Source organism: Desmodus rotundus, chromosome X, assembly GCF_022682495.2.
Source record: "Desmodus rotundus isolate HL8 chromosome X, HLdesRot8A.1, whole genome shotgun sequence".
Classification (NCBI taxonomy): domain Eukaryota; kingdom Metazoa; phylum Chordata; class Mammalia; order Chiroptera; family Phyllostomidae; genus Desmodus; species Desmodus rotundus.
In genome coordinates, this window is record NC_071400.1 from 86,817,736 (window position 1) to 86,830,480 (window position 12,745).

General features: G+C 39.6%; 1 protein-coding gene across 4 annotated transcripts in view; it reads right to left on the minus strand.

Moving 5' to 3' along the window:
• Positions 1-12,745, minus strand: part of POLA1 (DNA polymerase alpha 1, catalytic subunit) — a 299,926-nt gene that overhangs the window by 263,108 nt on the left and 24,073 nt on the right. For 3 of the 4 annotated variants that reach the window (XM_053917486.1, XM_053917487.2, XM_053917485.1), the window contains exons 12-16: positions 11,822-11,938; positions 10,517-10,591; positions 9,477-9,645; positions 8,640-8,794; positions 2,250-2,334 (exon numbers count right to left, since the gene is read on the minus strand). In XM_053917486.1, the coding sequence (XP_053773461.1) occupies positions 2,250-2,334; positions 8,640-8,794; positions 9,477-9,645; positions 10,517-10,591; positions 11,822-11,938 (601 nt within the window). The remainder of the gene's footprint in view (positions 1-2,249; positions 2,335-8,639; positions 8,795-9,476; positions 9,646-10,516; positions 10,592-11,821; positions 11,939-12,745) is intronic. The other variant, XM_024569966.3, reaches the window with a different exon arrangement.

Sequence of the window (12,745 nt, forward strand, 5' to 3'; positions counted from 1 at the left end):
TAGCAAGGATGTGGGGAAAAGGCATCTCTCATGCACTGTTGGAGGGAATGTAAATCTGTGCAGACATTATGGAAAACAGAATGGAGATTCCTCAAAAAATTAAAAATAGAACTAAATTATCATCCAGCAATTCTACTTCTGGGTATTTATCTAAAGAAAATGGAAACAATGACTGAAAAGGACATATACACTCCGATGTTCATTACAGCATTATTTACAATAGGCAAGACATGGAAGCACCCTAAGGGTCCACCGATAGATGAGTGGATAAAGAAAATGTGTGTGTGTGTGCGTGCATACACACACACATACACACACTGAATTATTCAGCCATAAAAAGAAATCTTGACGTTTGTAACAACATGGATGGACCTTGAGGGCATTACATCAAGTAAAATAAGTCAGACAGAGAAAGACAAATACCGTATTCCACTTATATGTGGAATCTAAAAACAAAAAGAAACTGAGCTCACAGATACAGGGAACAGATTGGTGGTTGCCAGAGGAGGGGGTGGGGAGGTGGGTGAAATGACAGAAGGGAATCAGAATGTACAAACTTCCAGTTATAAAGTCAGTCAGTCATGGTGATGTAACGTACAGCTTGGTGACTATAGTTCTAATAATACTATTATATACTGCATATTAGAAAGTTATTAAGAGATTAGATCTTAAAAGTGTTCATCACAAGAAAAAAAATTTCTAACTATGCATGATGACAAATGTTAACTAGACTTACTGTGGTGATTTCACAACATATACAAATATCAAATCATTACGTTGTACACCTGAAACTAATACAATGTTATATGACTATCTCAATTTTTGTAAGTTTAAAAGATTAAATCTAAAAAATACAGCCAAACACAGAACTGTAACTCCCTACAATTGTTAAAAATATAACCAGAGACATTGAAGTTAAGAACAATCTAACAATAGCCAGGGGGGAGTGGGGTGGGGACAGTGGGAAGAGGGGATTACAGGAACTACTATAAAGGACACATGGACCAAATCAAGGGGGAGGGTGGAGGTGGGGGAGGGAGGTGGGTTCAGCTGGGGTGGGGTGGAGGGATGGGGAGAAAGGGCATACAGCTGTAATTGAATAACAATAAAAATTTTAAAAAAACCTGCTTAGATAAAACATTTGCTGTCCATCTAAGTCAAAATGGAGGATGTTTATCAGCCTTTCCCAAAGGAAATGCCCCACCACCATTGTTAAGCTACAACCAGCATACAATGGAGAAACTCAGAACAACCTTCACAAAGCTGGAAAAGTAAAGGTAACCAAAGCTTCCCTTACCATGCTATAAGTTCCTCGCCATTCATAACAGCTGTCCACAAAGTGACAGACACAGAGGAGGTTCAGTAAACGTATATTGGGATAAGCTAACAAGCTAACAATTACTCTCTTCCACATATTTTCCAGGTTATTCTCACCATTTTTTCCCCATGTATTCCACCTCACTTAAAGGGTAAATTTTTGGTATTCATTTCACAATATATAGAAATCAAACCTCATGCTGCACAGCTTAAACTTACACAATGAGGTATGTCAATTATTCCTCAATAAAACTAGTAAAAAAGGGTATACCCTACAATAATAATAGCATACTTTCTTCTGTGCTTGTTTCCCCAGTCCCACTCTGCTAACACTCCTCAAGAGACTAAATAGGAGGTGCTACCCCAATTCATGTGTTTCTCCGCTAGGAAAAAATCCAGGATCAAATTGCATTATGCCTTTAAAAAAAAAAGTGGTTACTTAACTGGCTAAGTTGTTATCATGGAATGTGCCAGAATGGTCCTTGGAGGCTGACTCTGGGCATGCAAAATCTGTGGGATTGTTTCACCCACTGAATTTTACACATAGCACAACCCCACAGCTATCTGATATTACTGTAACGCCTCCCAAATAGGGAAACATTCCTTTATTCCTTGGCATCTTCCCTCATCACAGAAAACTTTGGCCAGGCTCTTATGATGGGCTTTTGTAATGACATCATGAATAGTTAACCCAGGAAAAAACTACTCCATCCCAATAGACTAACCACTAGAACAGAAAAAAGGTACCAAACTGCCTCCTGATTTCTCTTAGAAGGAAACAAACCAGCTGAACAAGAGGCAACCAATCCAATAAAACACTCACTACTCCTGAAAACATTTAAAAACACAAGTTACTGATCTAACAGCTGGGGAAAAAAATAAGCAAGACTAAAATCAAGCCATTAGTAAACTGGGTAAAAAAAAATACATACCACAGAAGTGTGACTGAAAGGGAGGCTGTGGTGGTGCTTTATCTAATGCAAAGCTGTGATGAACCAAAGCTGCCACAGCAATAATCTGCAAAGGAGGAAAAACAAATGACTTATCAAACACCTACTACATATTCTGCATTTTCGACAAAACCACCAAGAATATTAAAAGATACAGACTTTACTACATATGGATATTTCCAACTTTTTATTAGGAGAGCATTTAAACAAATAAAAAATAGAATAAAGTCACCCCTCATATGCCCATCATCCAGCTTCAATTATCAACTCATCTATACCCCTATCCACTTCCTGCCTCCCCCCCAGATTATTTTGAAGCCAAGCCCAGACCTATCATTTTATGCAGGAATATTTCAGCATGTACTTCTCAACCTTGACACCATGGACATCTTAGGCCAAATAATTCTTCGCTGTGGGGACTGTCCCATGCACTGGGCAATGTTTACGGCAGCATCTCTGACTGCCAATGGCACTGCCCCCCGCCCCTCCCATCCCGAAGTTGTGACTACCAATAATGTCCCCAGGCATTGAGGGCAAAAATCTCACCCCACTTTAAAAAATAAAAAATTTTAAAACTGTAATACAATCATTTCAGCTAATATGGTTAACAGTAATTCCTTAAAATCATTAAATACCCAGGCAGGATTCAAATTGTCATGTTTTCCCAACTATTTTAATTTTATTTACCAAATAAGGCCCATACTTTGCAAGTGGCTAATAAAACTATAGGTAAACCCCACCCACACACACACACACACCCTATTATTCCCCTGCAATGTATTTGTTGAAGAGACTGGGTCATTTGTCCTGTAGAGTGCCCCCATAGTATGGATTCTGCTGCCTTTACCACCATGTCATTTAACATGTTCCTTTGTTTTTGTACTGCCTACAAATTCACATTTAAATCTAAAGGTTCGCTCAAACTCAGGTACAATTTTTTGGCAAGAATACATTAGCAGTACTACTGATTACTTCTACCACAAGGCATAGGCACATTATGGATGCTTCTGTCTGTCTTAGTGACATTAGCAGCCACTGGTGATCAGTGTCTAAATCCTTTATTTCACTAGGGATTGCAAGTGTCTAATGGTCAACTTTTTCTTCATCATTTACTGGCTGGAAACCTGTGAAGAGAAACTCCCCCATACCAACTATTTGGTTAGCTAAGGTACAGTATATGTTCAAAAGTCAAGATAAATGCTTGATTCAATCCCTTCACTGACCCATTTTTATCATAATGAATTGATTCCCTAGCTTTCTTCACTGATGACCAATATGGTTGTGTTAGTGTTTACAATATCATTATGAACTCACCTGTTTGAATCTGTTACAGTTATTCTTATCCATGCTCAAACGGTCCCATCTTGGGCCCATAGGAAAGTCTTCAAGTTGACTCCTGAGTCCTTCTGACATATCTTAGACTTTCATATCACTCTTGCTTTCTAGTATAACAAGATACTGCAGCCCTGGCTGGTGTGGCTCAGTGGATTGAGCACTAGCCTGTGAACCAAAAGGTCGCTGGTTCAATTCTCAGTCAGGGCACATGCCTGGGTTGTGGTCCAGGCCCCCGGTTAGGGGTGTGCAAAAGGCAACTGATCAATGTATCTCTCGCACATCAAGCTTCTCTCCCTCTCTTTCTCCCTCCCTTCCCCTATCTCTAAAAATAAATAAATACATTTTAAAAATATATCATAGGAAAAATACTACCAAAGTTCTGCTGTTAAAAAAGATGCCCATCAATGCCAAAAGGACTTAGAAGCAAACATAAAGAAGGTCCCAATGACCAATGAAAGACAAATTTAAGCATCAAAAATAACAATGATGAACGCAATAGACTGAACATACAGAATATATAATAATACCCATGAGTTCATAATATTCCACAAAAGAGGAAGCAAAAATAAGTAACAACAAAAATAAAGAAATAAATGGTTGGTCAACACTGTATGTAATGTAGGTCCCCAACTTCCTACTCAGATAATTGGCAATGAAGTATATTTATCTCATCTTTCCTGTATAAACTACTGCAGCATAACCAAATAGAGATAGTTAATGAGAAAGTGTAAATTTTATAAAAGTTTAACTTATAAACATTCTAATATTTAACATGTTTAATAAACATGGAAAGGTTGACAAAATTAGAAATCCACAATTTTATTGGATTGGCCAAAAAGTTCATTATGTTTTTTTCCATACGATGACTCTAGTAGTGTTTGGTTGTCTTTAACTTCATTCAAAACAGTTTTGTTAGGCTGTATTGTTACAGCTGTCATATCAGCATGCATTTTTTTTAAAATATTTATTGATTATACTATTACAGTTGTCCCATTTCCCCCCCTTCACTCCACTCCATCCTGCCCACCCCCTCCCTCCCACATTCCCCCCACTATAGTTCATGTCCATGGGTCATACTTATAAGTTCTTTGGCTTCTACATTTCCTACACTATTCTTACCCTCCCCCTGTCTATTTTCTACCTACCATTTATGCTACTTATTCTCTGTACCTTTCCCCCCCTCTCCCCCTCCCACTCCCCTGTTGATAAACCCCCATGTGATCTCCATTTCTGTGATTCTGTTCCTGTTCTAGTTGTTTGCTTAGTTTGCTTTTGTTTTTGTTTTAGGTGTGGTTGTTAATAACTGTGAGTTTGCTGTCATTTTTACTGTTCCTATTTTTTATCTTCTTTTTCTTAGACAAATCCCTTTAACATTTCATATAAGAAGGGCTTGGTGATGATGAACTCCTTTAACTTGACCTTATCTGAGAAGCACTTTATCTTCCCTTCCATTCTAAATGATAGCTTTGCTGGATACAGTAATCTTGGATGTAGGTCCTTGCCTTTCATGACTTGGAATACTTCTTGCCAGCCCCTTCTGGCCTGTAAGGTCTCTTTTCAGAAATCAGCTGACAGTCTTATGGGAACTCCTTTGTAGGTAACTGTCTCCTTATTTCTTGCTGCTTCTAAGATTCTCTCCTTGTGTATAATCTTGGGTAATGTAATTATGATGTGCCTTGGTGTGTTCCTCCTTGGGTCCAGCTTCTTTGGGACTCTCTGAGCTTCCTGGACTTCCTGGAAGGCTATTTCCTTTGCCAAATTAGGGAAGTTCTCCTTCATTATTTGTTCAAATCAGTTTTCAGTTTCTTGTTCTTCCTCTTCTCCCTCTGGCACCCCTATAATTTGGATGTTGGAACGTTTAAAGATGTCCTGGAGGTTCTTAATCCTCTGCTCATTTTTTTGAATTCTTGTTTCTTCATTCTTTTCTCATTGGATGTTTCTTTCTTCCTTGTGGTCCACACCGTTGATGTGAGTCCCAGTTTCCTTCACCTCACTATTGGTTCCCTGTACATTTTCCTTTGCTTCTCTTAGCATAGCCTTCATTTTTTCATCTAATTTGTGACCAAATTCAACCAATTCTGTGAGCATCCTAATTACCAGTGTTTTAAACTGTGTATCTGATAGGTTGGCTATCTGTTCGCTGCTTATTTCTGGAGCTTTGATCTGTTCTTTCATTTGGGCTTTTTTTTTTTTTTTTTTTTTTTGGTCTGGGCGTTCCTGTTACGTAAAGGGGCGGAGCCTCAGGTGTTCACCCGGCAGCGTAACGCTGGTCACTGACCTGTGACGCTGGATGCGGGGGAGGGGCCCAGAGGGAGCACTGGCCGCTTGCTCCACTCTCTGCCCGCCTGGTTTCAGTCTCTCCCTCTGCTGCCCACAATCAAATTGGGCCCCTCTGGTGCTGGTTCCCGAGTAAGTGGGCCTGTGCACACTCTAGGCCCCTATGGGTCTCTCCAACGACCTCTCCTGTGAGGCTGGGAGTCTCTCCTGCTGCCGCCCCAACCCCCACAGGCGTTTTAAATCTGAGGTTTGAGGCTTTATCTCCCTGCGCTGGAGCCCTGGGTTGTACGGTCTGCTTTGCTCGCCTGCCATTCCTCCCGGGTTATCTGTGAGTGAATGTGGAGCCTCGGGGTCTGCTAGTGGTCAGACTGCCTGCCCCCTTCGTCCCACACTCTGCCAGTCCTTGGATCCGGCCACGTTGCTACGAGTCCTCTCTGCCCTGGCTGTGCCTCTCCACCCCTCCTACGGGTCTGGATGAACGTTTCTTATCACCTTGGTTGTCATATTTCCGTGCGGTTTGATTTTCTGTCAGTTCTGGTTGTTTTTTGTTTTCAAATTGTTTTTGTCCTTCTTTTGGTTGTGCGAGGAGGTGCAGTGTGTCTACCTATGCCTCCATCTTGGTTCTCCCCTCCATATCAGCGTGCATTTTAAAAAATTATCAAAATTGTTGAATTTTTGTGCAGCCATTTTAATATTAAAAATGAAAGAAAATACACTTTTTCGGTGTATTATATGCTTTATTATTTCAAGAAACCAAAAAATGCAACTGGAAGGCAAAAAAAGATTTGTGCAGTGCACGGAGAAGGTGCTATGACTGATCAAACATGTCAAAAGTGGTTTGTGAAGTTTCTTGGTACTACTGACATTATGGCCAAGTAATTCTTTGCTGTGGGGCTGTCTTATGTGCATTGGAAGATGTTTAGCAGCACCCCTGGCCTCTAGCCACTACATGCCAATAGCAGGAGACAGCTGGCATACTCAAAATACCCAAATCAATAAAGTTATTGGTGAAATTGAAAAATGTGTCTTTTATAGAAAAAAATGGACTTTTTGGCCAACCCAGTACAACTCCTAATAAAATAACTAATTCATGCAAAAATCACTAACAAAAGAAGCCATTAGATGAATGGTTCTCACCTGGGAACAATTTTGCCCCCACCCCCAGGGGACAATTGGAGATGTCTAGAGGCATTTTTGGTTGTAGCACTGGGAGGGAGGAGTGCTACTAGAGATATTGTTAAACATTCCACAATGCAGAGGACAGCCCCCACAACAGAGAACTAAACATCTCAAAAAATCAGCAGTACCAAGGTTGAAAAAACTAAGTGAAAACTTAAACTGAATAGTCAATCACCCCCACTAAGAGTGGTTTAACCAGACATTGTATACCTGCTGATATGATACAATATGAAATACAATGTGTCACATGTAAAGTACTTTTGGCCAAAAAAGTCAAACCTGAATCTAATCAGTCCTTTATCACTAAGTAACAGGCACTGCACGCTTTTTCTGTAAAGAGCCAGATGGTACATATTTTGGGCCTTACAGGCCACATGGTGTCTGTCATGGCTACTAACTCTGCCTCAATAGCACAAAAACAGCTGCAGATAATATGTACATGAATAAAAAATTCTGTGTTCCGCCCTAGCTGATGTGGCTCAGTGGACTGAGTGCCAGCCTGTGAACCAAAGGGTCGCCGGTTCGATTCCCAGTCAGTGCACATGCCTGGGTTGTGGGCCAGGTCCCCAGTGGGGGGCACATGAGAGGCAACCACACATTGATATTTCTCTCCCTCCCTTCCCCTCTCTAAAAATAAATAAATAAACTTTAAAAAGTTCTGTGTTCCATGACACTTTATTTAAAAAAAAGAAGTGGTAGGCTGTATTTGGCCTACAGGCCACAGTTTGCCAACTGTTGGTATAGAGCAAGGGGTCAAACTCATTTTCCCCGGGGCCACATCAGCCTCACGGTTGCCTTCAAAGGGCCAAGTGTAATTTTAGGACTGTATAAATGTAAGTAGTCCTTAACTAGGGGCAAGGAGCTCTACAATCGGCCCCTTTGAAGGCAACCTCAAGGCTGATATGGCCCCTGGTGAAAATGAGGAATTTTATGAGACAACCAACAGTTATTCTTAAGTAAATCAGAGTCACTTAAAAACCTGTAAGGGGTGGGAGGAAGCTGCTCCCATTTAAGACATTCAAGAGACATAGAAATTAAACACCATCTGTGATTCTTGTATGAATCCTGATTCAAATAAACCAAACGTTAAAAGACATTTTGGAGAAAAAGAAATCACGTGAATATGGACTGGATATTTTAGATATTGAGGAATCGCTGCTGATGTTTTTAGGTGTGATGACGGTATTATATAAGAAAGTGTGCTTGCTTTGAGAGATGCATACCAAAGTATGCAATGATACAAATGTCTGAGATTAGCCTTAAACTACTTCAGGAGGGAAAAAAGGAGGGCGGAATAAACGAGTATGACAAAAGCTTGCTAACTGCTGAATATAAGTGATTGGTATATGGGAGTTTATTAAATTATTCTATGTGCATTTAAAGTTCTCCAAAATAAAAAAAAAAAATTTAACCAAAAAATAAAAATAAGTCCAGCAATTTAAGTCTTTTAAAAGAGTTTGGTAGTGAATTAGTATTCTTTCCCCTTCAAAAATAACAACTTTCCCTTGCAGCAAAGCTGTGTAACTTCAGGCAAGTATCTTCATAGAAAGCATAGATACAAAATCTGTCCTGTTTCTTTACCTCATTTTCATGTGTCTTTGCATTTTGTACTGTCTTCATGCTGAAAGACATCACCACCAGTGGAGGGGAACCAATATCCGTAATCACATTCACCAGGTCTGGTTTCAAAGCCATTGCCTCAATTTTACACCAGCTGATTGGCTGATTTATGAGCTCTAAAAGAGCAAAAAAAAATACAACAGATCAATAGCCATTTACTGAAAAAGAAAAAATATTATAATTAAGACACCTGTGATGGAGGGTCTTCAATCCCATCTTCTAATAAGAATCTCTTATAACATTTAACTAACAATAAGCCACATTATTGGATTGTATGCAAATCCTTGTGTGTGTGTGCCCATATGCTCATTTTCTTGGAGACAGGTCTACAGCTTCCAACTGATTTTCTGAAGAATCCAGGACACAAAATAGGTTTTTTAAAAAAACAAATCACTGCTTTGGAGAAATCATAAAACATTTTTAACAGATTTGTGAGGACAAAAAAGTATCACAGATGCAAATACCGAAAAACATCAGGTAAGAGATCAAACAACCACTAAGTGATACCCCTCTGCTTCAGAGGTTAGTAGTTAACTAGAAAGAACAGCTGGACCGTATCAGCCAGGTCAGAGGTCCACACTGACAGCAGCACCATGAGGGATGTGCAGATGCCACCTGGGCTATCTAAGGCCTCCCTGTGCCTATACTGCCAGGCATTACAGTGATAAAGTTATTCCAAACACATTCCCTACACTCACTCTAGGAAAACCTTGAGAAAAAACACACAGAAAAGGAAGTGGACACACTGAAATAACCAATGCCCTAACTTCCCTTTTGAAAATCACATCTATCACTTACTTAGGATTCTCAAAGTCAAATTTTCCTTACGTGGGTTTTTTACTTCGAGCCAACAAGGTCCTTTGATCTTTCTGTTCATCAAGAACAATTCCAAGCCGGATGTGTTGGTCCCGAATACATGAGAAAAAGTTTCTCCTTTCAAATCTTGAGGAAGCTGTGGCATTTCAGACTGAAAAAGGCAAAGGGGGAAAAAACTCTTTTTTGTTTAAAATTATTACTTCACATTTTCCAAAGTCTATATTTGAAATAAACAAAAGCCTTTCTATGAAGTACCAGAAGAAACTCCTTTTATATATATGAAATGTAATTTGCCACAAATGAAATCCAAAACAATTCACAGTAGGAAACAAAAACAATTCACAATGACAAAATAATGCATCTTGATGACACCCATTAGAAGAAAAATAGGCCAAGAAGCTCCCCAAAAGAGGGTTTCTGGCCAGAGCCACACATGCCTTACTGATAAAGAACAGCCAAATAAGTACCACTGCGTTAGAAGAATAAAGGCAAGAGAATGGGACTCATTCAAAATGCCTCCACGGTACATTTCATCACCACTGTCAGAAACATTTCTTAAAAGTTTCCCGTTTCCAACATTGTGGGATCAAAACACTAGAACAAAGGTAAAAGGAGGTTAAGGTCCAGTTAATTAACATCCCACAGCCATGACCTTGCCTGTCACAGGAGCAAGAGCAGCACTGTAGTGACACTACCGACACTCTCCTCTCTCACCTTTCTCCTGCTCAGAAGGGACACTTCAACAGACTAATGATGGTGAACTCCATCATGCGGCATTCGTTCCACTTGACAGAGTTGTGCAGTTTTGACTTATTTATTTAAAGATGCAGAGGAAAGCAGTATAATCTGTAGTCTATGTATTTAAATTTTTACCCGTTTTAATTATTCATTACTGTAAGCCCACCTCAGTGAACTGTGGGCTTAAGGAGCTCTGTGAATACTAATTGAAAGCCAGCTGAAATTTCAAAAATAGAACAATGTCATTCTCTCCAAAACCCAGTAATTTTCTTTGTTTGACTTACCGCGTATCTGACTTCCAAATATTCAGATTTTTCTGGAATATCAGGTATCTCAAAAGCATAGTTCTTTTCCACTATCTGGGTAAGCAGATATTTTACAATTATTAATGAAAACTTCTCACAAAATAAATTGACAAACATTACATACATACTGCGTGTCCCTGTATTCAATCATTAGGAATCTAGCATCCTATGGAACACAAAGATAACTAAAACCACAGAGGCCCCAGTTTCCCCTTCCAACTGAGACTAAAGTACTATGTGACTAAGTGCTAAAAAGACTTCTTTTAAACACTACAGAACTTAGAAGTATTTGCATTCAAGAAGGGCAATAAAAGATTTAAATATTTCACATTGTCAATTCATTAAATCATTTCCTACTCTTTAATATTTAAGCAACCCCATCTTGCTAGAAAATTTCACAATTAGCATTATAATTATAGCTGATATTTACTGAGCACCTGCTATGTACCAAGAACTGTTCTGATAACCTAATATGAATTCATTGAGTTAACCCTTCCAGCAACTCTTGAAATAAGTCCCCACTGCTCGGGGGAAGAAGGAAGCCCCAAAGTCACTCAGCACTTAGAAAGCAGTAGGGGTAGGACTTAAAGGCACAAGGTGTATGGTCCCAGCACCTGCGCTCTTCACCATTACACCACATGCTTTTAGAATTTTAGACACTTGATCCATCAGCCACAATTCAAAGCTCAAATAGTTAAGACCATTAGCCTTATCTTTAGCAACTCAACCCTCCCTTTATTGCAGTCACTGTGAATAGCCAGTATGTTGAGTGAGTTACAGCCCCCACATGGATGGCCAAAGGCATCGATTATCTTACAGAATCACTATCTCACAATTGATCAACATGTATCACAGGAACGAAAGTTTTTTGTTCTATCAGAATAGCATCATAGTCCCTAGTTTTTAAAAATAAAACCTCACTTAACCTTCTGACTAAGACAACTTGGCAACAACTAATACACACAAGATCCGAACAGTTTCTTCTCCATGTGGGAATAAAAGCACAAGATATGCTCTAAGTACTGGAAGCAATTACTTTGCTATGAGTAATCTTTCTATTCAAATTAATGAAAATTATTTCATAAGCAGTTTAAAGAGACAGAAAATATTTTCACAAATCTATCATACTGGTTTTACATGGATATCCATAAAATTTCTATTCGATGAATTATAGCCACAGAGGGCATTTTGTACAAAGACAATATGCAACAACTATTTGCTAAATTAGGAAATGAACAATCAACTAACAATTAGAGCCAGAAAAGCTTATCACCAAATACAAACCTTGGACTTGAACTTCATGATTTTATATTTTGTTGCAATTTTCTCATCAAATTCATTATAAACATCTTTCATCGTAACTGGAGTTCCCGTTTCTTTGCCTGTGTTCAGATCAACTTTCTGCTCTCCCATGGAGAGGGAAGGAGGCGATAAAAAAAGAGTATCTGTACATAAATCTTTTCAGCCACCAAAAACCCAAGACTAAAATCAATTTTCATCCTCACCCACTTAAACATTTAATAGAACAGTCTTACAGGTGAGTTCAGAGATACAAACAGACCCAAAAATGTACAAAACCCAATGCCCAATTCTTCCCAATGGCATCATAAAAGCAAACGGGAGATAAAGATGATCAATCAGTCCTACAAATTGGGAAAAAGAGTGTTGTAAATCCTGACCAGGAATCTTCACAGTTCAACGCAGATGGGGAGAAGCTGGGTGCAGAAGGGGAGTGTGGGTATAAAAGGAGGAGCAATGGAACTGACCCTGTTAAATGGCCATATAGAAAATGGTACGGCTGCCTATACAGCAAAAGTATAAAAACGAGGCCAAACTCCATGGCACATTTTAGAGCTATACACTCCCAAACACCATTACTATGGAAATGAGAGGTGGGGGTGGGGGAAGGCAGGCTTGCACATGAAAACTCAAGACACTTTTACAGTCTTTCACACTTTCTAACAAGTAGAAAAACAGAGTTTTACTTCATTTCTCTACTTTTCCCAACCTCTAATGGAGCTGCTGACAATCAGTGGTGACTAGGCAGGCAGCAAAATAAAAGCATCAAGGTTGTGGCCCTGGCTGGGGTGGCTCAGTGCACTGAGTGCTGGCTTGCGAACTAAGGGGTCGCTGGTTCGATTCCCAGTCAGGGCATATGCCTGGGCTGCGGGCCGGGTCCCCAGTTGGGGGGGGACAAGAGGCAGGCAC